Source organism: Sciurus vulgaris, assembly GCF_902686455.1.
Source record: "Sciurus vulgaris genome assembly, chromosome: 4".
In the NCBI taxonomy this organism is placed as follows: domain Eukaryota; kingdom Metazoa; phylum Chordata; class Mammalia; order Rodentia; family Sciuridae; genus Sciurus; species Sciurus vulgaris.
Window position 1 is genome coordinate 153832694 of NC_136464.1, and position 24530 is coordinate 153857223.

Consider the following 24530-nt stretch of genomic DNA (forward strand, 5'->3'; position numbering starts at 1 on the left):
TAGTGTAGTTTTGATTTGCATTTCTCTTATTACTAGAGATGTTGAACATTTTTTCATATGTTTGTTGATTGCTTGCAGATCTTCTTCTGTGAAGTGTCTGTTCATTTCCTTAGCCCATTTGTTGATTGGGTTATTTGTATTCTTGGTGTAGAGTTTTTTGAGTTCTTTATATATTCTGGAAATTAGTGCTCTATCTGAAGTATGAGTGGCAAAGATATTCTCCCACTCTGTAGGCTCTCTCTTCACATTGCTGATAGTTTCCTTTTGCTGAGAGAAAGCTTTTTAGTTTGAATCTATCCCAGTTGTTGATTCTTGCTTTTATTTCTTGGGCTATAGGAGTCCTCTTAAGGAAGTTTGATTCTAAGCCAACAAGGTGAAGGTTTGTACCTACTTTTTCTTCTATAAGATGCAGGGTCTCTGGTCTGATTTCAAGTTCCTTGATCCATTTTGAGTTGAGTTTTGTGCAGGGTGAGAGATATGGGTTTAGTTTCATTCTGTTGCATATGGATTTCCAATTCTCCCAGCACCATTTGTTGAAGAGGCTATCTTTTCTCCATTGCATATTTTTGGCACCTTTGTCTAGTATTAGAAAGTTGTATTTATTTGGGTTTGTGTCCGTGTCCTCTATTCTGTACCATTGATCTACCTGTCTATTTTGGTACCAGTACCATGCCGTCTTTGTTACTATTGCTTTGTAATAAAGTTGAAGTTCGGGTATTGCGATACCCCCTGCTTCATTTTTCCTGCGAAGGATTGCTTTAGCTATTCTGGGTTTCTTATTCTTCCAGATGAATTTCATGATTGCTTGCTCTATTTCTGTAAGGTACGTCATTGGAATTTTAATTGGGATTGCATTGAATCTGTATAGCACTTTTGGAAGTATGGCCATTTTGACAATATTAATTCGGCCTATCCAAGAACATGGGAGATCTTTCCATCTTCTAAGGTTTTCTTCGATTTCTTTCTTTAGTGTTCTGTAGTTCTCATTGTAGAGGTCTTTTACTTCTTTTGTGAGATTGATTCCCAAGTATTTTATTTTTTTCGATGCTATGGTGAATGGGGTGGTTTTCTGCATTTCTCTTATTACTAGAGATGTTGAACATTTTTTCATATGTTTGTTGATTGCTTATAGATCTTCTTCTGTGAAGTGTCTGTTCATATCCTTAGCCCATTTGTTGATTGGATTATTTTTATTCTTGGTGTAGAGTTTTTTGAGTTCTTTATAGATTCTGGGAATTAGTGCTCTATCTGAAGTATGAGTGGCAAAGATTTTCTCCCTCTCTGTAGGCTCTCTCTTCACATTGCTGATAATTTCCTTTGCTGAGAGAAAGCTTTTTAGTTTGAATCTATCCCAGTTATTGATTCTGGCTTTTATTTCTTGTGCTATGGGAGTCCTGTTAAGGAAGTCTGATCCTAAGCCACCATGTTGAAGATTTGGACTTAGTTTTTCTTCTATAAGATGCAGGGTCTCTGGTCTGATTCCAGGGTCCTTGATCCATTGTGAGTTGAGTTTTGTGCAGGGTGAGAAATAGGGGTTTAGTTTCATTCTGTTGCATATGGATTTCCAGTTTTCCCAGCACCATTTGTTGAAGAGGCTATCCTTTCTCCATTGCATGTTTTTGGCACCTTTGTCTAGTATGAGAAAATTGTATTTATTTGGGTTTGTGTCTGTGTCCTCTATTCTGTACCATTGATCTACCTGTCTATTTTGGTACCAATACCATGCCGTTTTTGTTACTATTGCTTTGTAGTGTAGTTTAAGTTCTGGTATTGTGATACCTCCTGCTGTACTCTTCCTGCTAAGGATTGCTTTAGCTATTCTGGGTTTCTTAATTCTTCCAGATGAATCTCATGATTGCTTGCTCTATTTCTATAAGGTACGTCATTGAGATTTTAGTTGGAATTGCATTGAATGTGTATAGCACTTTTGGTAGTATGGCCATTTTGACAATATTAATTCTGCCTATCCAAGAACGTGGGAGATCTTTGCATCTTCTAAAGTTTTCTTTAATTTCTTTCTTTAGTGTTCTGTAGTTCTCATTATAGAGGTCTTTCACAAACTCTTTTGTTAGATTGATTCCCAAGTATCTTTTTTTTGAGGCTATTGTGAATGGGGTAGTTTTCCTAACTTCTCTTTCTGAGGATTCATCACTTATGTATAAAACTGCATTAGATTTATGAGCATTGATCTTATATCCTGCTACTTTACTGAATTTACTTATGAGTTCTAAAAGTTTTCTGGTGGGAATTTCCCAGTTCCTGTAAATATATAATCATGTCATCAGTGAACAGGGATAGTTTGAGTTCTTCTTTTCCTATTCATGTCCCTTTAATTTCTTTTGTCTGTCTAATTGCTCTGGCTAGAGTTTCAAGGACAGTGTTGAATGGAAGTGGTGAAAGAGGGCATCCCTGCCTTGTTCCAGTTTTTAGGGGGAATGCTTTCAGTTTTTCACCATTTAGAATGATATTGGCCATGGGCTTAGCATAGATGGCCTTTACAATGTTAAGGAATGTTCCCACCATCCCTATTTTTTCGAGTGTTTTGAGCATGAAGGGGTGCTGTATTTTATCAAATGCTTTTTCTGCATCTATAGAAATAATCATGTGGTTCTTGACTTTAAGTCTATTGATATGATGAATGACATTTATTGATTTCTGGATGTTGAACCAACCTTGCATCCCTGGGATAAAACCCACTTGGTCATGGTGCACTGTCTTTTTAATATATTTTTGTATGCAGTTTGCTAAAATTTTGTTGAGAATTTTTGCATCAATGTTCATTAAGGATATTGGTCTAAAATTTTCTTTCCTCGATGTGTCTCTATCTGGTTTAGGTATCAGGGTGATATTGGCTTCATAGAATGAGTTTGGGAGGGTTCCCTCCTCTTCTATTTCATGGAATACTTTGAGAAGTATTGCAATGAGCTCTTCTTTAAAGGTTTTGTAGAACTCGGCTGAGAACCCATCTGGTCCTGGACTTAACTTTGTTGGTAGGCTTTTGATGACTTCTTCTATTTCATTCCTTGAAATTGATCTATTTAAATTGTGTATGTCCTCCTGGTTCAGTTTAGGTAATTCATATGTCTCTAGAAACCTGTTGATGTCTTTGAGATTTTCTATTTTGTTGGGAGTTTAGATTTTCAAAATAGCTTCTAATTATGTTTTGTATTTCACTCGTGTCTGTTGTGATATTTCCTTGTTCATTCCTAATTTTAGTAATTTGAGTTTTCTCTCCTTCTCTTTATTAGTGTGGCTAAGGGTTTATCAATTTTGTTTATTTTCTCCAAGAACCAACTATTTATTTTGTCAATTTTTTCAATTTTTTCTTTTGTTTCAATTTCGTTGATTTCAGCTCTGATTTTAACTATTTCCTGTCTTCTACTACTTTTGGTGTTGCTCTGTTCTTCTTTTTTTAGGGCTTCAAGCAGTAGTGTTAGGTCCTTTATTTGTTGATTTTTTTCTTCTTTTTTTGAATGTGCTCCATAATTTTACTTCTTGAACCTTAGGAATTTTGTTGAGGAAGTCAGTTCCTAAGACATGATAGGGTGTTGGGTAGGCCCAACTTCTAGTATCCTCACCTGTATTTTCTCTCTTAATTTGTTCCTTAGATTTTCTTTTAGCTTATTCAATCATTTTAATAATCATTTTTTTGTAGTCTTATTCTAGAATTCCATCATCTTCAGTATCTGTGGGTTCTTTGGTTAGAGGATTGTGAAGGAAAGGAGGGCTTATTTGTCTGTTTCTTCAAGCTTTCATAGGTCTTAGACTTGCACCTCTTCAGATGGATTCCTCTTCCTTTCTTACGAGGGGCCCTTGGAGAATAATTAACTCCTTTGTAATAAGTCCTGGGCTGTCCATATAGCTTAGCTTTGACTTATAAGTTCAGCATAACGTAAATGTTAATTTCAACCTCCAGCGCCTCTTGTTGCTGCAGAACTACTGACTTAATTCACTTTTGGCGAATTGCAGCAACACTGTGTATGCCGACCCATGTCTTAAAAGCTCTCTGTTTTGCTGTTGGAGCAGTTGTCTGTGAGTGGGACCTGAGGAGCCCCCTAGCTGTTCCTGCCTGGGGCTTACTACCAGTATGGGGTTTTAGTCTCCCTCATTCTATGTGTTAAAGTATTATTGACATTCGAGTGGGATTAGTTTGTGTATGGAGCAAGATACGCTGTTGGCTGGGTTGGGGGTTTTGCTCAGGAGCAGCAGAATCACCACTGGTGAACTCATAGTGTCCCAGTCAATTCCCAGCACCTCTCAGAAACGGAGGAAACAAAAAACAGCAACAAAAGCAGCAAACAATGTACAGCATTAAAATAAGAACCCTGTGCCTACTATGACATCTTCAACACTACTGACTACAAAAAAAAGGAATGGCAGGGTGAGCAGTTAACAATAGCAACAATAAATAGCTGTGAACTAGATCTAGCATTAAAATAAGTAGCAGATGTCAACTGTACCATCCATAGTACTAATAACACAACATGAATAGTAGGGGTAGGAATGTGTAAACTAAATGGTTCTAAAAGATGATAAAATTACAGAAAATGGCATAGGAAACTAAAATAAAGTTTAAAATATTCCAAGTCTGAACAGAAGAGAGGTAAAAAGTGACAGCTATAAAGGAGGAGAAAAATAAAAAGCAAAGTTAATATAGGAAAACAGGAGAATTCAGCTATTACAGGGAGAAGAAAGGAAATAAACAAAAATACCAAACCAAACTGCCAACCCTCAAAAGACAAAACAATGTGAAATAACAAATGAATGCTAAAAATGAAAAAAACAAATTTCTGCATACACGTATACCCACGAACAACACAGCAAGAATAACAACAAACAAACAAACAAAAAATGAAGGGAGGGAGAAAATTCTTTACAAAAATTGAAAGAATTGTCTCTGCCAAGATGGTCAAAAGTGTCAACAAGAACATCGTTCTTGAGACTCTAGCCAGAGCAATTAGACAAACCAAAGAAACTGAAGGGATACGAATTGGAAAAGAAGAATTCAAACTATCCCTGTTCGCTGATGACATGATTATATATTTAGAGGAACCTGGAAATTCCACCAGAAAACTCTTAGAACTCATAAGTGAATTTAGTAAAGTACCAGGATATAAGATCAATGCTCATAAATCCAACGCATTTTTATACATAAGTGATGAATCTTCAGAAAGAGAAATTAGGAAAATTACCCCATTCACAATAGCATCGAAAAAAATAAAATACTTGGGAATCAATCTCACAAAAGAGGTGAAAGACCTCTACAATGAGAACTACAGAACACTAAAGAAAGAAATTAAAGAACACCTTAGAAGATGGAAAGATCTCCCATGTTCTTGGATAGGAAGAATTAATATTGTCAAAATGGCCATACTACCTAAAGTGCTATTCAGATTCAATGCAATTCCAATTAAAATCCCAATGACGTACCTTACAGAAATAGAGCAAGCAATTATGAAATTCATTTGGAAGAATAAGAAACCCAGAATAGCTAAAGCAATCCTCAGTAGAAAGAGCGAAGTAGGGGGTATCACAATACCAGATCTTCAACTCTATTACAAAGCAATAGTAACAAAAACGGCATGGTATTGGTACCAAAATAGACAGGTAGATCAATGGTGCAGAATAGAGGCACAGACACAAACCCAAATAAATACAATTTTCTCATACTAGACAAAGGTGCCAAAAACATGCAATGGAGAAAAGATAGCTTCTTCAATAAATGGTGCTGGGAAAACTGGAAATTCATATGCAACAGAATGAAATTAAACCCCTATTTCTCACCCTGCACAAAACTCAACTCAAAATGGATCAAGGACCTCAGAATCAGACCAGAGACCCTGCATCTTATGGAAGAAAAAGTAGGTCCAAACCTTCAACTTGTTGGCTTAGGATCAAATTTCCTTAACCGGACTCCCACAGCCCAAGAAATAAAAGCAAGAATCAACAACTGGGATAGATTCAAACTAAAAAGCTTTCTCTCAGCAAAGGAAACTATCAGTAATGTGAAGAGAGAGCCTAGAGTGGGAGAATATCTTTGCCACTCATACTTCAGATAGAGCACTGATTTCCAGAATCTATAAAGAACTCAAACTCTAGACCAACAATACAAATAATCCAATCAACAAATGGGCTAAGGAAATGAACAGACACTTCACAGAAGAAGATCTACAAGCAATCAACAAACATATGAAAAAATGTTCAACATCTCTAGTAATAAGAGAAATGCAAATCAAAACTACCCTAAGATTCCATCTCACCCCAATTAGAATGGCGATCATCAAGAACACAAGCAACAATAGGTGTTGGAGAGGATGTGGGGAGAAAGGTACACTCATACATTGCTGGTGGGGCTGCAAATTAGTGCAGCCACTCTGAAAAGCAGTGTGGAGATTCCTTAGAAAACTTAGAATGGAAACATCTTTTGACCCAGCTATCCCACTCCTTAGCCTATACCCAAAGGACTTAAAATCAGCATACTACAGAGATACAGCCACATCAATGTTCATAGCTGCTCAATTCACAATAGCCAGATTGTGGAACCAACCTAGATGCCCTTCAGTTGATGAATGGATAAAGAAACTGTGGCATATATATACAATGGAATATTACTCTGCCGTGAAGAATGATAAAATTATGGCATTTGCAGGCAAATGGATGAAATTGGAGGATATCATGCTAAGTGAGATAAGCCAGTCTCAAAAAACTAAAGGACAAATGGTCTCACTGATAAGCGGATGAGGACATATAATGGGGGGTAGGAGGGGTTAGCGTTAGGGTTAGGGTTAGGTTTAGGGTTAGGGATAAGGAGGGTGGTAAGAATGGAGGAAGGAAGGACTATATAGAGGGAAGGGAGGGGTGTGGGGGAAGGGAAATATAATAACAATGAATCAAACAGCATTGCCCTATGTAAATTTATGATTTTTAATTTAAAAAAATGTCAAAAAAAAAAATGGATGGTCATTGCCTATACCAGACTGCCCTTCTTTCTGTCTCTTCTTGAACTGTGTGCCCCTTAGAGAAAACAAGGACTAGGAGTTGTTAAAAACTTCCTCTTTTTGTATTTACCAATTGGCCAGCTGGAGTGGCCTGGAACTAAAGCTGGATGAAATAGCTCTCAGCTTCACTTCTCAGCAGTATAAGGTAGGGTGGGATCGAAAGCACTGTCAGTTGTTGTTTTGTCCAGACTAGATTGGTGCACACCCTTGGTAGAGTTGATGCAGAATTCCTGGCTGAGGTTTAGGTATGATCAGACCTTGGAACTTTGTTGGGTGATGTCTGCTCCAAAAAGATTAGATCAATACACCCCTAGGGTCAGGCAGATGCTGGGTATCTTTAACTCATAGACTTCCTGAGAACTCCACTGGTAGGGCAGGGTTACCAGTCCTCCACAAGTCTCACATATTTTACCACCCATGTATGTGACCCACTTCATCTGGTCATATAAGCCACCGAAGTCAATAGGAAAGCCAGCTGCACTAACCTGAATCCCCTGAGCACTCTGTTAGGTACACCCTAGGCCACGTGGTAGGCACTAACTGGACAGATCATTTGCTATGATCTCCTGGGATCCTGCAGGGGCCAGCTGCAGAGGAGGCTCTTCGAGATGGTTCTGTACCTCCACTTTCCACTTGCCTGTTGAGAAACACGCAGCACTTTTCAAACACTAGTTTGCTGTTCAGCTTTTGGTTTAGCTAAGTTCAGGCTGCTCTTCTGTTCTACAGGTTTTTCCATGCCAAATTTGTCTCCTGCGTTTCTCTTTCTGTTTGTGTTACTCCTTCCATCTGTGACATGGCACCCCTGCCATCTGTTGGCTCTTCCATTGTGCTCTTGTCTTCTCTTCAAAGGACCCAAATTTCTGAGTGTCTATGATTCTCTGTTCAGTATTGAATTTCAGTGAATTCACTCTGTCACCGACCTCACAAAGAAGCAGTACTCCTGCCACTTGAATTCTAAGGATGAAGCAACTAGAAAGTACACCATTCCTCTAATCCAATGTCTTTGATCTCTCCTTAGTTCTTTATTTTTCAATAGTAACCCTAAAACCCATTTTTCTAGTTCAGTGAAAAATTATTTTGGTATATTTATTGGCATAGTCTTTAAGTTCACAGATTAAGGAGCAGTGACTTTTTAATGCTGTCATATCTTCTCATCCATAATCATAGTATTTCCTGTTTTGGATTCTTTTGTTTCCAGTGATACTATTCATATGTTTATTTGTTGCCACATTTTTTATAAAGTTTATTTCTGGATTTTTATTTTTTGTTGATAGTATACTTCCATTATATCTTCTGATTATTGGGTACAAATGAAGGCTAAGGTACTTTACATATATTCATTTTATGTCCACTCATTCCTTTAAATTATGTTCAATATTAGTTTTTTAATTGCTAATCATGGGTTTGCAGGGTATATACCATTTGTAGATTATCCTTTTCTTATACAATTCATTTTTCTCTCTTCAATAATATTGATATTTTTATTCAGGAAAAAATCATCTAAAGATAAAAATTTAAATGAATGCTTTCTACTTATATTTAGCCCTATTCAGGTTAAATTCAGTGTCCTCTTACTAAGTATAATTAGACTTCTCAAAGCTATGCATATTCTGACCTCCTCAGTAAACTTAAAAATGTTCAATGTTATTTTTTTTTATATGTTGCTAAACATAAGACATTTACATTGAAAATAAATATATTTAGAAATAATACTTAAATACTGAAAAACTATTTCATTGCCTTTTCTCCCTCAGGATCAAATGGCTATTGCATGTGGATCTCGAGCTCATTTGGAAAAAGAATCAATTGCACAGGTGAGAGTTTTCAGTAATTGGCATGGAACAGCAGATCTTTCACCTGTTTTACATGTAGATTTGACAAGAAATAGGCTCTTATATTTAACCTCTTTAAAATGAGGTTTTCTTCCACTTCATTTAAACTTTCATGAAGTTTATGAAAGGTTAGCGCATTTCAGAGTTGATTTTTTTTTTTTTAAGTGTATAGTAAGGATGTAGATTTCACTTGGACTTAGGATATAAGCAATTCTTTTGATTTTTTTTTTTAAGACAGAGTATCCTCATTCAGTCATAATGCATTTTTTGGACCAGTCAACTTGCCTTTGGTTTTTCTCATATCAGCATATTTTATACTTGAGTGCTATATAGGTAGAGCATCCCTAACCTGAAAACCCAAAATCTGAAGCTTTGAGTACTGATATGGTACCATAGGTGGAAAATTCCACAAGATGAAACTTCGTTTCATACACAAAATTATTAAAAATACTATATAAAGTTGCCTTCAGTCTATAGTATAAGGTATGTATGAAACATAAATTAATTTCTTGTTTGGGCTCAAGCCCCAAAATATCTCATTATGTATGTGTAAATATTCTAAAATCTGGAAAAATATAAAATACTTCTGGGCCTAAACTTTTTGAATAAGGGATACTCAAACTGTATTTTTAGATTCTTTGAAAGTTTAAATATTTTTTTATTTTAAATGTTTCTGTTAGAAAAGCACTTTGCCTTAAAATTTTTCAAATTCCTGAAGATGTTAAATTCTTCGTTTTATAGGTAATGCTAGAAAAGCTAGAGTAATGAAGGGGGGAATATTAAGGATTTTATTCTATGCAGTCATTTTTTGTTTTTTAGGGTTGGTTTCCGTTGTTGTTGTCTTGGTGTGTGGGGATGTATGTGGGGGGGTGCTGGGGATTGAACCCAGGACCTTGCACTCTACCACTGAGCTCCATCCCAGACCAGAATTATTCTATACAAAGTGTTTAAGTCTTAATAATTTTTTCACCTTTGTAGATGTCAATGTTAAATTTAATACAGTGGTCTGGTAGATTTGATAATAAAGCAGCATTGTTGAATGCATGGCAAAAATTACCCAGAGATTATTTTTAATGCATATTTCTAGGCCAGGACAGTCACATTGAATCAGACTATTGGGTTGGAATCAGGCATCTGCCTTTGTAACAATTTTACGGATCACCTTTATGCACTGTGGACTTTGAGAAGCATTGGAATTAAAAGTTGACCCTTCTCCTTAATGATTTTCAAATAAGATATGAGGGAATTCTAATTTATTTTTCAAAATATATGGTGGGCAGAGTCAAGCCTCTTAAGGATTATGCATAAGTGTAGAAACCTAGACTCCCCTTTATTGGGAAATTATTTTAACATTCTCAGCATCTAGTTCAGCATTCTATATACCTTACAAATTCTCATTGGTATTTGAAAAAGGTTAATCCACATAAGCTTAAAGAATATAACAACTCCTAGAAATTTAAAATTGAAATTAAACTTTTATGTTTACAGATGTACTGGGGATAGAGAAAGGAAAAAGTTTTCCAAAATGTTCAACACATTATTTGTAATCAAAAAATAGAAAAACTATACAGCATTAAGTTCCATAATAGGAAGCACAATTGTATTTCCTACATGAAATATACAGGCAATAAATGTTGATGATAATGGAGACGATATCATGACATGATATGTTACTACAGTATTTGTATGAAAAAAAGAATATATCTACAGTATAACTATCTTTATCAAAATAAAAATTATTTTTTCAAACAATTATTGAAAATAGACTTAATTCAATGATTTATGAATATTTTTTTCTTTTTTTAAAAAAATATATTAATGGGAGGGAAAGGGGATTAGTGAAGGAAAACATATTGGAGAAATAAGAAGGAAGAGACAAATTAGGAACAGTTGAAGTAATCTTGGTAGATGGGGGTTGGCCCCTATATTTACTGTTGGTGGAAGTAGAAAGGAACTGTGTTTTTGTATTTTTTTAAAAAAATATTTTTAATTGTAGATGGACACAATACCTTTATTTTATTTATTTATTTTTACATGGTGCTGAGGATCAAACCCAGTGCCTCTTGAATGCGAGGCAAACCTTCCACCCCTGAGCCACAGCCCCAGCCCTTTGGTACTATTTCTAATGATGTAAATTCTTTTTACTTAAAAATTCCAGTAGTTGAAAAAACTTTGAATTTTTCTTAGAAATAGTATTTAGATAGGACTGTGCTACGGTGTAAATCTTCTTCTGTTTCCTACTGCTTGTAACCAGACTAAGGAATCTGTCCCAGGATCTACATATTCATAATTTATCTTGCCTACATCCATCCACTTTCTCCATCTCTAAAGCCTAATGATCAATGTAGTGGTTTTTGTCTCAAGAGAATTGGTTACTGCTCTACAGAAAGAAAGGATAACCTGGGCCACTCACAAGAGAGCAGCAGTTGTCCACTGAAGGTGATATTTATAACTGCTGCCCAGTAGGCTTGCTGACCAAGTCCAGATTATTCTCATAGAACTGTCCTTGTCTCAGAGAAGGTCATCCACCTCCTAGACACAAGACATGCATCCATCTGTCTTAGATCCTAAACTGCAGCATGCTGTCTCTTTCTCTTAATATACTATAGACAACATAAGCCCCCATTAATGGTATTCAATCTGTGGACGGTGAGAAAATTATTAGAATTAATGAAGATAATAGATGGCAACCTTAGTAGCTTACTGTATAGATCAGACATACCTTCCCTAAATATCTCTTATACATAGCCTCAATTAGTCTTACCCTTCATTTTGCTGCTCTTAAGGAAGATACAGCATCAGTGGAGTGCTTTAGCTTCCTTAGATGTGCTCATGTCCTATGTGTTCCATGTCGCAGTATATTCATGCTTCCACATATTCTCGAGTTTATCAATTGAAAAGGATTTAAAAGCAGACTCCATTATCAGTTACTTGATATCTTTAGTTTTTAAAATCATGAAATTACCAGTGGGTTTTACATTTCATGTGAATTCCTTGATTACATTTCATAAACCTTGGAGATAGCATTGTTAATGTTAAAACAGTGAATGTCTTTTTCATTTATGTTTATAAATGTCCATTTCAGAAGTTTGTGTAATGGTACACAATGGTTCACTAAGTCCATCCTATATTTTGGATGTATTCTAAATTTTAAAATATTTTGCCAAATTTTTAAAAATTAAAGCAAGAGCCTCTTGTTCGTGGCTTACCTTATACTTTTACATTTGTTAGACATTAAATAAGGTGTTCATGTAAACTCCACAACATGTCTGCTTTTAAATAAATAGCTGTTATCCTAAAACAAAACAAAACAAAACAAATTAACATCCAAACAAAAGCAGAGTATTTTTATTTTTAATGAATAAACTTACCCAAATCACATTTAAAATGATTCAAGGAGAAGAGTTTATAGGTGTTGTTTTTCTACCTTTAATTTTTATTTTTCTTTTGATTTCTATTTGTTCCTTTCCTAAGCATAAGTCTTCTTTTGGAGGTTTAATCAGTCAACCAATATTTATTGGAAGTATTTTATATGGAATGCACTGAGCAAGCTGTTGTGAGATTCCCAAAATATTTTAAGATGAGGTTTCTGACCTATCTACTTAGAGAGGTAAGACATATTTACATCAAAACCTAATTGATGATTCTAGGCGATAAGAAGTGCTAGATCATTTTAAGTTTGCTTTACATACCTTATAGATAAGTATTTTATTCTCCTTTCCCTGTAGTTAGGAGAGTAAGGTAAGCCCTCAAGCTTTCTTCTTTTATAAAACCATTATTGACTTTGTGTTACTTTCTGTGCCAAGCACTTGACGGACAGCTTTAACATAATCTCATTTTATTTTTACAATAACTTTGTGAGGTAGGCATTATCAGTTCATTTTATAGATGAGGAAACTGACTTAAAGTAACTGCTCAAGGTCACCCTGCTAATCAGTAGTAGAGCCAGGATTCAAACAGGTCTGCCCAGTGTTACCTTTTCTACTATGTTATATTACTACTCTTTTTGATGATAGAAAAAGCCATGAGAGTGAGGAGTAATACCGAAGATTATAATTATGAAAAACAAAAAGAGAAGGGGGCCCTATTTTATAAGATCAGTGTTTCCCATAGATCCTTAATAAGTTGTTGATGCACATAGTAATGCACCACTCCATGGTTGCATTATCTTAATAATAGAATATTTTAAGAAATTGTCCCTTTTTTTACCTAAATGAATCTTAAATACAATGATAATCAGTAATCTTTTCTTAATTTTTAAAATTTCCAATGTTTAATGAGTAAAGGAATATTATCTCCTGATACTACCATTAGTAATCACTAATAACAATAATGAATCCTCAGATGGATTAAAAACTATTTAAAGTTATATCCAGAGTATTAAAGAATTCAGTCTTTACAATTCAGACTATATTAAAGAGTAGTGGTCTAATTAGGCATCTGGCATACCTAATTAGACAGGGTGTTTGTTTCAAACTCCTTTCTAGTTCGTAATCTCTGTGATAACTCTGCTGTACTTCTTGTGTTAGTATTCTCATTCACTAGGTATCAAACTCAAGTTTCAAATCTTAGTGTTTTGTTTTGCCAGTACATTCTAGGGCCTCTTTTGAAAGCAAAGAGGCAAAAAATATGTAGGAAATGAGAGGTTTTCCTTACTTGTAGCAGCTCCAAACCTGTTTCTCCTGGTAGGTAGAAACCCTGGCCTCCCACAGGTCCTGTGATTTATCTTGTCCAACTCTATCTCCAGGGAATTTGTAACTGCTTTTGCAGCGTCCCTGCTCTGTTCCAGGCAGTAAGCATCTGACTCTTCCTTTAATATACTTCACTGGTGAAGCTGGTGGAACAATGATGTCCATATATAAGACCTACCCAGTTTATGAAATATTAAAATGCAATTGTATGCAGCCAGAAGTTTTCAATGATGCCTTTACAGATGAATGGAAAAGTCATTTCTATTTTGTCTTTGTTTTCAGCGTTCTTACTTCCGTACTCTTCTCATGTATGGGTTCCACTTTCTGGTGTGGTTCCTTTGTGTCAAAGGAATCAGGGACACACAGTGTGGGTTCAAATTACTAACTCGGGAAGCGGCTTCACGGACGTTCTCATCTCTACACATTGAACGATGGTAGGTTTTTAACTAGAATGTATCTGGTAGGTCTTATTACCCAACAGTTATTCCAGATAAGAGAAGCAACCTTGTATTTTCAAAACGAACATCCAAATTTGAACAAAATGTGCATTTACATTTGTAAACTTAATCTGTGCCTTTTTGTCTTTACTCAAACCCAACATATACTTTAGTTATATGTTTACCTTAATTGTATACAGTATCAACCGAGAAGCCTAAAAACATTCTGTTTTTTAAGCTTTCTTTTCTTTATTCCTTGGAATTAAAAAAAAGCACAGAATTACCAAGTAAAATAAAGTCCCCATTTCCCCTTCTTCCCCTCCTTTATTTTAGTAAAATAAAGTCCCCATTTCCCCTTCTTCCCCTCCTTTATTTTAGTAAAATAAAGTCCCCATTTCCCCTTCTTCTCCCTCCTAGGCCAGTCCTTCACTTCTGCATCCTTTTCCACCTTCTCAGAAACCTAATCCTGTTCATTTCCTTTTCTCTCTTGTGTGTTCAGCTTTTCCTCTCTGTCACATCTTTCCCAAAGCCCCCTGCATGGCCCTTACCCGTGCCCATCTAGCTCCAGCACCCCTACCCCCACACCCTCCTTCCACAGCCAGACTTTTCTTGAAAGAGTGGTCTGTATTCACTGTCTCTGTTTTCTCATTTCCCTTTCACTCTCATAATAACCCACTTTAATATGGATTTTTTTCTCATCCCTCTTACCTCAATGACATTAAATCGAGTGTTCATGTTAAATATTTTCGTACCTAACCCATTAATGGCATTTGAAACTTATGCTCCCTCTCTTGAAGTACACTGTTTCCTCCAAATAGATCTACCCCAGACCTTGCCTCAGCTGTCAACCCGTGTTTGGTAAATGGCACTATTATGCAGAAGCTAGAAATCCTGTCGTCAGCCCTGACTTTCCCTCAGCCCCTGCATGTATCCAGTCAACACAACCAATGCATGTTGGTTTTTCCTTTTTTGTCCTTCCTTTTCTCTCCATCTTCACCACCACCATTCAGAACACCATCCTTTCCCAGACTACTAGGTTGTCGCTCAAAAGGGCCTTTTCAGAACTTAAAAGGTGTTCAAGCACCTCTTTTGTCTAAAATCCTCCAGTGGCTTCCTTTGGCTTTGGAAGTGCTGCAGTCTGACCCTACCCATGTCTCCATGCACACATACCTTCCTTCTCAACCTGTCCTTCACATTCTGCTCAGGCAGCCTGCCCTCTCTCTCCATACTAACTCAGATGTCCCAATAATATGCTTTCACTATACCACGGGGACTCTATTTCTGTCACCCATCATTATCTATAGTTCTTATTTGTGTAATTATTTAATGCTTCTTCTTCTGTATTAAAGCATAAACTCTGTGAGAGCAAGAATCCCATTTGATTTTACTTACTGATTTATTCCACCATTGAAAGTGCCTGGCATAATAGGTGCCCAGTAAATATTGTCTGAAGAATTAGTGATTTTGTCATGAGTTCTTGTGGGTATCTTTATAATTATTCCAGTATATGTTCATTTTTGTAGTCTCTACCACTTTTCTGTATGTTTCCAAAGATATAGATCTCACTTGAAAAAAATGTCACATAATCCCCCCAAATGTATTTTTTTAATTAATTTATTTTTGTACTGGGGATCAAACTCAGGGCACTTTACCACTGAGCTGCATCCCCAGTCATTTTTTAAATTTTTGAGATAGTGTTTTGCTGAGTTGCCTAGGGTCTCACAAAGTTGCTGAAGTGAACTTTAATCTTCCAATTCTCCTGCCATTGGTTGCCTGTAATCCCCAAATAATTGTTTTAAAGAAACTAGTCTCAGAATTAAAATTATTTAGACATATCTTAAAATCTTTTCCTAGATTAAAAATTTAAGTAATGTAAATTTGATCTTCAAATTCAAATATGTTTTTATTCTGTTGAAAGAATCTGAAAGTCTAACTTAAGAAGCAATTCTGGAAGTAAAGTCCTCCATTTGCACTAGACAACTGCCTAATCCAGAATTAGGGTCAAAGAACTTGGTTCTTTGTAGTTGAAAGGAAGGATGTAGAACTGATGTTGAAGGTCTTTTATTTTCCTTGAATTATAAAAGGTTAGAGCTGATTACCTAAAAATCATGAAGTTTCTCTGTCAGGATTATTCTAGGCAGCATTATGTAATAGAAACATGAGACACCGATGCAAGCAATAATTACTTGCTTAATGTAAGTAATTTTAAGCTTTCCTGTAGCCACATTAAAAAAGTAAAAATAAACAGATGAAATTAGTTTTAATAATATACTTTAACATAATATATCCAAAATATTGTCATTTCAGCATGTAATCATTATGAAAAAAATGTAGAGGTGTCTTGTATTCTCCTATGTTCTATATCTTCAAACTTATAACAATCTTAGATCACATTTCAAGTGCTCTGTAGTCTCATCAAACTACTGGACACTACTGGACAGCAAGTTTCTGGGGTTTTTTTCATTTGTTTGTTTTTGGGTTTTGTAAGTTAAAAAACAGTATTGGATTTTTTTCTTTTTGCAAGTTATATTTATGTGCATGCCTTTTTAATTATTTATATTGGATTTCATTAACATTGTATTGACCTCACTTAAAATTTTAGACTCATATTTTTCTTTAGAGTCTAGTTATGTTTATTTTGTGCCTATAAAAGAGAACTACCAAATATTTTATCAACTTGCTTAGCAGTATACCTTTCAGCACAGTTAGTCTATCAATGCTTGTTATTTAAACATCTCTACATTTAAACATTCTGCATATGGATATCCAGTTTTCCCAGCACTGTTTATGGAAAGAGGTATGTCCATGAACCTGAAAAAAACATTCTTCAATCATTTCTTTGACAGTCTCCTCTCTGTTTTCTCTGTCCTCTCTAATAAATAGTAGTGGAACTTCCTTGCTGATCCTGCAATTTCATATTCTCCCTTTTATAGTTTAGTTCTTTTGAGGAGATTCTAACAATTTTATCATCTAGCTCTCCTTTGACTATCCGTTTCTGCTTTAATCTTTTTTTTCCCCAGCACTACGGATTAAACACAGAGTCTTATGTTACATCCTCAGACCTAAAACGTCTATTCTTGTTTCATGACTACAGTATCTTCTCTAGTTCTCTGAATGTGTTATTTAAAACCTTAATGTTTTGTTTGCTGCATTGTTCTCTTGCCTTCAATTATTTTTTCATTTCCTTTTTATCATTAAAATCTTTCCTCTAATGCCCCTATTATGATACTGAAATACCCATAGGAAGCTGTGCACATTCAAAGAGCTCCTGATTCACTAATTGATTGATTTAACTACAAGTTAAACTAGTAGAGTCCCGCCTGTTATTATCCTTTGGACTGGGCCCTTTTCCCTAAAGTGGGATTCTTCAGACTCCTGCCTAGCAGCCAAGAGTCAGGCTATCAGTATTCATAGAACCAAGTAGGGGAAAGAATGAGGGGAAGGAGAGAGTCCTGTTTGCAGCCTCACCTATATCCCTTCCAACAGACATCTTTTAAGGCCTCTGATCCCTGAGCCTGGGGAAGAGGAGAGTTCTGGTACCCATTAGCCTGCTTCTACGTTTCTCCACTGCTGTTGTCCATTTCTCTAGTTACCACATAACCTGTCTAGCTACTTTACAACTTCCAAACTTTTTTTACTATCATCTCCCCTCTTCGTTCTTGTGAGCTTCCTCCATTCTTATTGCTTTAACATTAGTAAGATTTATTTGGGAACACCGGACCGGGTATCTGCAGTGTTTAACAGGGTCTTGATATACTCTTTCTTCAAGATGTATCTGTTAGTGAGGTAATAGCTGTACCAGGAGCCAAGTAACAAAGAGAAACATGGTAGCCCTGCCAAACCCACATTTGCAAAAAATAAAGTAAGGTGTCTTTGTTGGAGAATAATCCTTACATTGCTTCTAATAGTATAAGGCTCTGTCCAGAAGTGCTTAGTATTTTAGTTAAAATTTTGGGCACTTGTAATACAGTAATGTGAACTGCAATTTTTTTTTGTAATATATTTACATATTTTAAATTGCTTAAGCAGAGAAAGGTGTAATGATAAACCCTTTCACTGTAGGGTTGTTTTTTTTTTTTTTTAATACAAAATGACTTCAACTTATCAATGCTTATTTCCCCATCTGCTTTTCATTCTTCCTTTTTTATGTTGTTTTGTGTCTTTACTAAGTCACTGACTACCATTAGAAACATACTTAATGTTATTCAGATTACTGAATATCATTAGAACTGAGTCCACTAGCTTTAGAAAGTTAGGGTTAAGTACCTGAAACTACTTCCTCCTTTCATAAGTACTATAATTCTAGGTAACAGGTTAACAAGTTTTACATAGTCCTTTTAAAGACATAATCCACTATTGTAGATAGTTTTATCATCTGAACTAAATATTTTATCTGGATAATAAAAAGCTGTTTTAAAAAGGTGGTTTTCATATTGAATTATCCAAATACTTGCAGCTCACATGGCCATTTTCACCTCTGAGTGTTTCTGAGCTATGATAGAGCTACAACATTTTTTAACTGTTAAGTAATGACATTAAATGTGTTGTTTACTCTGAAGCTGCTGAACTTCTGAAAATTGTTCAATTTTTTGACCTTCTGTGAATCTTATCTCAGTTTTACAGTGTAGGCTTTATATCTGCCTTGTAAGCTTCTTCAGAACCTGCCAAGGTAGAGATTAAATTACTCATCTTTTATTGATATATTTTCTATTTCAGGGCATTTGATGTAGAACTGCTCTACATAGCACAGTTCTTTAAGATTCCAATAGCAGAAATTGCTGTCAACTGGACTGAAATTGAAGGTGAGTTTATTGTTTATTTACAGCTGATCTTCTCAGATGAGAGGAGACATCAAATAGTACAACTATCCAGTAAAGTTAGCTGACTCCAACTAAAGTTCTCCCCTCTCCTTGCCTCAAGTCTTCTCAGCTATCTTAAGTCAGAAAGCCAGTTTAATAAGAGTGTTACCCACTAATCCTCTCCCTCTGGCTTGCTCCTTCTGTATATTTTCAGTATCTTCTTGTAGTCTTCAGTAAGCTTCTTATCCTGGTCAACAAACTTTAATAAAACCTCCAGTAGACAAGGTCATAGTAATCTGACATTAGAAGCAAAGTTGATAATCTTTTTTTATAGTCTTTTAAAATAAACTATAATAGGCATCACCATTTTTTAGTTTTATATTATTTTGTCACTGTGGATACTGAATAACTACAAACCACTATTGCAGAGCTGATTAAGAAATAATAAGTGTTTTACTCCAAGTGTCCACAGTCCATTCAGAGCCATTTTTAACTGTTTGCTATTGCTGTACATATATCCAAAAATGTAAAGAGCTATAAAATCTATAATAATTTTAAATCTGTCATAAATCTTCATAATTACTATTTAGAAAAACTTGACTCTGGCTATATAGAATTTAAAATATATTCTAGTTTTCTCCTTTGCTTACCTTAGAGTGAACATAAATTATTTCTTGGTGGGAGAACAATTAGTATTACCAGCTGGAGTCTTCTTTTTTTCCGTATGTATTATATATATAAATATATATAATAGTGGGATTCATTGTTACATATTTGTACATGCATATAGCACAGCAATATAGTTTGGTCAGCAATATAGTTTATATCATTCCCTAATACCTCCCTTTTTCTCCCCCATCTCCCTCCCCCTGCTCCCTTTTATCTACTACACTGGTCTTCCTTCTACTTTCATGAGATCCCTGCATACTATTTTTTCCCTTTTTTTCTAACTTCCACATGTGAGAGAAAACATGACCCTTGACTTTCTGCATTTGGCTTGCTTCACTTAACATCATGCTCTCAAGTTCTATTCATTTTCCTGAAAATGACAGAATTTCATTCTTTTTTTATAGCCAAATAAAACTCCATATTTAATATATAAATATAAAATTTATTGAATATCTACTAAAATGTGGTATACATTTATACCACATTTTCTTTGTCCATTTATCTGCTAATGGACATCTAGGCTGGTTCCATAGTTTGGCTATTGTGAATTATGCTACTGTGAACATGGGTATGCACGTGTCTAAAGTATGATGACTTTAATTCTTTAGGCTAAATAGCAATGAGTGGTATAGCTGGGCCATATGGTGGTTCCATGCCTAGTATTTTGAGGAACCTCCAGACTAATTTCCATAGTGGTTGCACTAATTTACAATCTCACCAACAATGTAAAAGGGTTCCTTTTTTCCCATATCCTGTCCATCAGCTGGAGACTTTTTTCAAAGTCCACCTTTCCCCTGCGTGCACATGGTCCTAGCTTTGAGAGTCATGGTTATAATAAACCATTATTGTATTGCCATTATTGCTCTCTAACCTCAGTTTAGAACAGGAAAAAAGTTAAAAATTAGTCATGAGATTACACAAACTATGTAGTCTAAAAGAATTCAAACCCTTGGTATCTTGTTGAGTCAAACAAAGTTTATAGAAATTTAACTATCTCCACCATTATTTGCCTGCACTGGATTGGGAAGCAGGTCAACTCTGTTGACTTCTCTGTGCTAGTCTAGGCCCAAAATAGACTCTTTAGGAATGTGAAATAGGGAAAAGTAAAAATATTTTTCATATTTTTTGACATTTGCTCATTTGCATTACAGAGACAATTGTATCATAATATGAGTTGTAGCTATCTCAGCTTCCTCATCTGTGGAATGAAGATAATATTTGTCCCCTTGTTAATAATAAAGTATAACACCAATGTCTAAAAAGTCCTTTGTTGGTGGTGTTTTCTAAAGAAAGTTGTTATATAAATTCAGTAGTGAAAAATATTTTCTTTGAGGATAAAATATAATTAAAATGGTAATGAAATCTTAAACCTTCCTCTTGATAGACATTCACTTACCTGCAGGCATAGTACAAGTAAGGCTTGTAAGAATCCACTGTGGAAAATGGATCAGATGTGTAATTAGACTGGTATTCTGGAGTAGCCTGAGACAAAGAAGTCTGGACCAAATGGTGTGAATTCAATCACAGGCTTTCTTTTTCATCATTTAGACTGGATCATAGAACTGAGGATGTAGCTTAGTGGTAGAGCACTTGCCTAGCATGTACAAAAACCTGTTTTCAACCTCCAGTACCAAAAGGAGAAAAAGTTGGGTCATGTATAGAGATAATTACATTGATCCATTATGCTTTATTTTCTGTTATTTTGTATGAAAGTATTATTTTTCATTAAGTAGCACTCAGTGAGCAGTTTTTATACTATGTGTTGCTGGAACCCTTTTCAGACACAGTCCCTCCTTTTCTATTGAAATTTTTAAAATTTTTGGCCAAGATTTAAATAAAATTATGGTATTAAAAGCTCATAACAATCATGTAGACTGACTTCTAGGAAACAGTTTAAAGCTTATTATCCTAATTTATTTCCTAAGTTTAAGCTTATTTTAATTTGTTTAAATTGCAGGTTCTAAATTAGTTCCATTTTGGAGCTGGCTACAAATGGGCAAGGACCTACTTTTTATACGACTTCGATATTTGACTGGTGCCTGGAGGCTTGAGCAAACTAGGAAAGTGAATTAGATTGTTTGAGATCTTTGATTGTATTCTTATATATCAGTGTCACATTATTTCAATTGAAATTAAATTTTAAATAAAGCTGGGATAAACCTATTGTCATTGTCTGGTTTTGGATGATTTTAAAAGAACTACCATATGTAAAAAATTTTATACTTGGGGCAGAATTTTTTTTTTTTAAAGATGTTTGAGTCAAAAGTCAGATTTTCTTTTCCTTTAACAATTTTTTAAAATTTAGCTACTTGTCATTATAATTATGAAAAGTGTAATTTTAAGAAGACAGAAGTAATGATTCTTACTCTGAAGTGCTTACATAATTCTCATTAACTTAATATAAATCACATTCATGTAAGTTTTCAGACATTTAAAAATGAAGTTGGTATATGAGTTTAAATATACATAAACTTAACCATATCAGAAAAGCCCATATTTCAACCCATGAAAACTCTTGGGAATTATGTTAAAGGTAAGAATATAGACTCAGTCACCACTTAGGAAAAGTATCCACATCCTAAGACAGTCTTATTTCTCTTCCTCCTAATTTTATTTACATCTATTGTACTCTTCTGTCTCACCTTCTACACATTTCCCTCTTGAGTTCATGTAATTTAGAAATTCTTACTGAAAAGTAAAAGTTTTAAAAATATCAATAAATATCACTTCCCACCGCCTGCGGAGGAAATGATAACACGAACGCCATTTTTGGTGCAGTGAAACTTCTCTTTAATGTGGACAAAAGGCTCGTTCAATGCGGAACTTGCTCCAGGTTATAAGGCATACAGGGACCAATCAGAAAGTTGTCCCTACGGCGAATGCGTGGACATATCAAGTAAACGCCTAAAACATGTACCGTGCGCAAGCCAAGCACAAGGTCCATCAGCCAATCAGGAGTACTTCCTGAAACTTGCTAACAGCTTCAAGCTTTTTCTGGCACCGCGCCAGGCGCCATCTTGAAGATCAGGGGTGTGCCTGCCTCCCGGGGCCCTCAGAGGCGAGCTTCCCTGACAAATAAATATATTTACTTAATGCCAGAAGCCTCTGTCTTTGAGATACTATAAGGACTAGTAGCAATTATAAAATAATGAACCTCAAAAAAAAATCAGAATTAGATTATTTCTGACATCCTAGAGAAATAAGATGATAAAAGTAATAATAATTATATGCTATAGTTTGAATTTGAAGTGTACCCCAAGACCTAAGTTTTGAGGGCTTGATCCCCAGCCTTCAGTGCTACTGGGAGATGGACCCTTTAGGAAACAGGCCTAGTGGAAGAATATTAAGTACCTTGGAAGTTAACTGGCCTTGAGAGGGATATTGTAACCTTGGCCCCTTCTCTCTCTCTCTGTCTCTTCCCTTCCCAGCTGCCATGAGATGAACAGTTTGATCTACCATGCATTCCTGCCATAACATGCTATGCTGCCACAGGCCCAAAAGCAACAAGCCCAACTAACCATGAACTGAAACCCAGCCAAAATAACCTTTCTTTGTTTTAAGTGATTTATCTTATGTATTTGTTACAGCAACAGAAAGCTGATTAACACAATACCTAACATTTGATGAATGCTAACTGTATGTCAGCCACTGTTCTAAGCACTTGGTATATAATGACTCATCTAACCTTAACAAAATAAGAAACAGGCATAAGCAAGTATTTGTCACACACGAAATAGTGGAGTCATAGTTCTAACCCACATAGTCTGGATCCAGAACCTACACTTGTTAATGATTATGCTATAACTTCCATTTCAGAAGATTTGAAAATTGGAGATTATATATCTACGAAGTTGCATTAAACATTTTAAAGTAAGTCTTAAGTGGGAGAGTAAATTAATTAAAAATGACTCTAGTACTTTGTACACCAGTGATATACACCTGCAGCAGACAATAAACTGAAAATAAAAGTCATTTATCACATAAATTAGTATCCCCAACACAGTGCTTACTTAGCATATATAAACAATAATGGTTAAATGAATAAACAAACTTTATTTACTACCAGATTTTGAGAGCATTTAAGTTACTTAAATGAACAAGAAGCTTATGTAAGTAGAAATAATAGAAAGCTAATAGAAAAAAGTGACCATGAGCATTTATATGAATTTAAAGTATAAACCTTGAGCCAAAAATAAGATCCTCAAACTGTAAGGTAATGAAATGATTAGTTATTGCTCTTGGTAAGCTAGTGGAAACTGCATATTTTGCAGCATAATAAGGGATTTTGGAGGAAAGTATCAATACTTTTTATGCAGTTCATCCACGAGCACTATTGAAGGTTTCTGATAACCTGGATACCAACTTACTTTTCTAAGCACAGATAAGCTAAGAGCATGGTACAGAATCTGAGAGAAAAAAATAATTTCATTTAATTTACAGAACCTGCTAACAAAAATAATAAGCAGCAATAGCAAAAGTAAAAATACCAGCTATTATCCTTTTAATATGTGTAAGGAATGGTAATAATGCATTTAGTTCAATCTGATCAAATACAACTTCATCATGCAGGTGTAACTACCCACACTAATGAAGAAGAAGGCTTAGATAAATAATCTGCCCAAGAGTACATGGCTAGCCAGTAGTTGTACTGATTTAAGAAATAGGAAACAAAAGGGCGTGACTGAAATTGAGAATATAATCTCATTGTAATCAGGCAACTATTTCTTTCTGCTTTCCGACTTGTTCTTATAGAATATTTATGTTTATTTGACTTGAGGTCACATCTAGACCAAAATGTCTCTTGACATCTCTAATTTTCCATCTCCACCAAGTTTTGTACTTCTACCATTTATAGTTGATTCTCCAGTCCTATTTTCCATTTTCTTTATTGAGTTATATCCTTAGGAGGAGAAACCTTGCCATTTATTTTGTATGTCTCGAGAGCATCCTAAATTATGATTGCTCAATAAAGGTTTCCCAAATGGCTAAATAATGCCAGCATTTCAATTCATTTGTCAAAAAAATAATCATATAAATGAGGTTATACATTATATTGACAGCTAAATCTCCTGAAGGAGCAGACTAGTGCATAGCATTGTTTTTA

The 24530-nt window shown here is 35.1% G+C and overlaps 1 protein-coding gene across 3 annotated transcripts in view; it reads left to right on the forward strand.

Annotated features, from left to right (window-relative positions):
- Positions 1-21590, forward strand: part of ALG5 (ALG5 dolichyl-phosphate beta-glucosyltransferase) — a 53513-nt gene extending 31923 nt beyond the window's left edge. For all 3 annotated transcript variants that reach the window (XM_079137399.1, XM_079137398.1, XM_079137400.1), the window contains 4 exons: positions 8753-8812; positions 13804-13955; positions 18675-18760; positions 21384-21590. In XM_079137399.1, coding sequence (XP_078993525.1) covers positions 8753-8812; positions 13804-13955; positions 18675-18760; positions 21384-21499 — 414 coding nt within the window. In that variant the 3' untranslated portion in view covers positions 21500-21590. The remainder of the gene's footprint in view (positions 1-8752; positions 8813-13803; positions 13956-18674; positions 18761-21383) is intronic.
- Positions 21591-24530: the final 2940 nt, after the last annotated feature.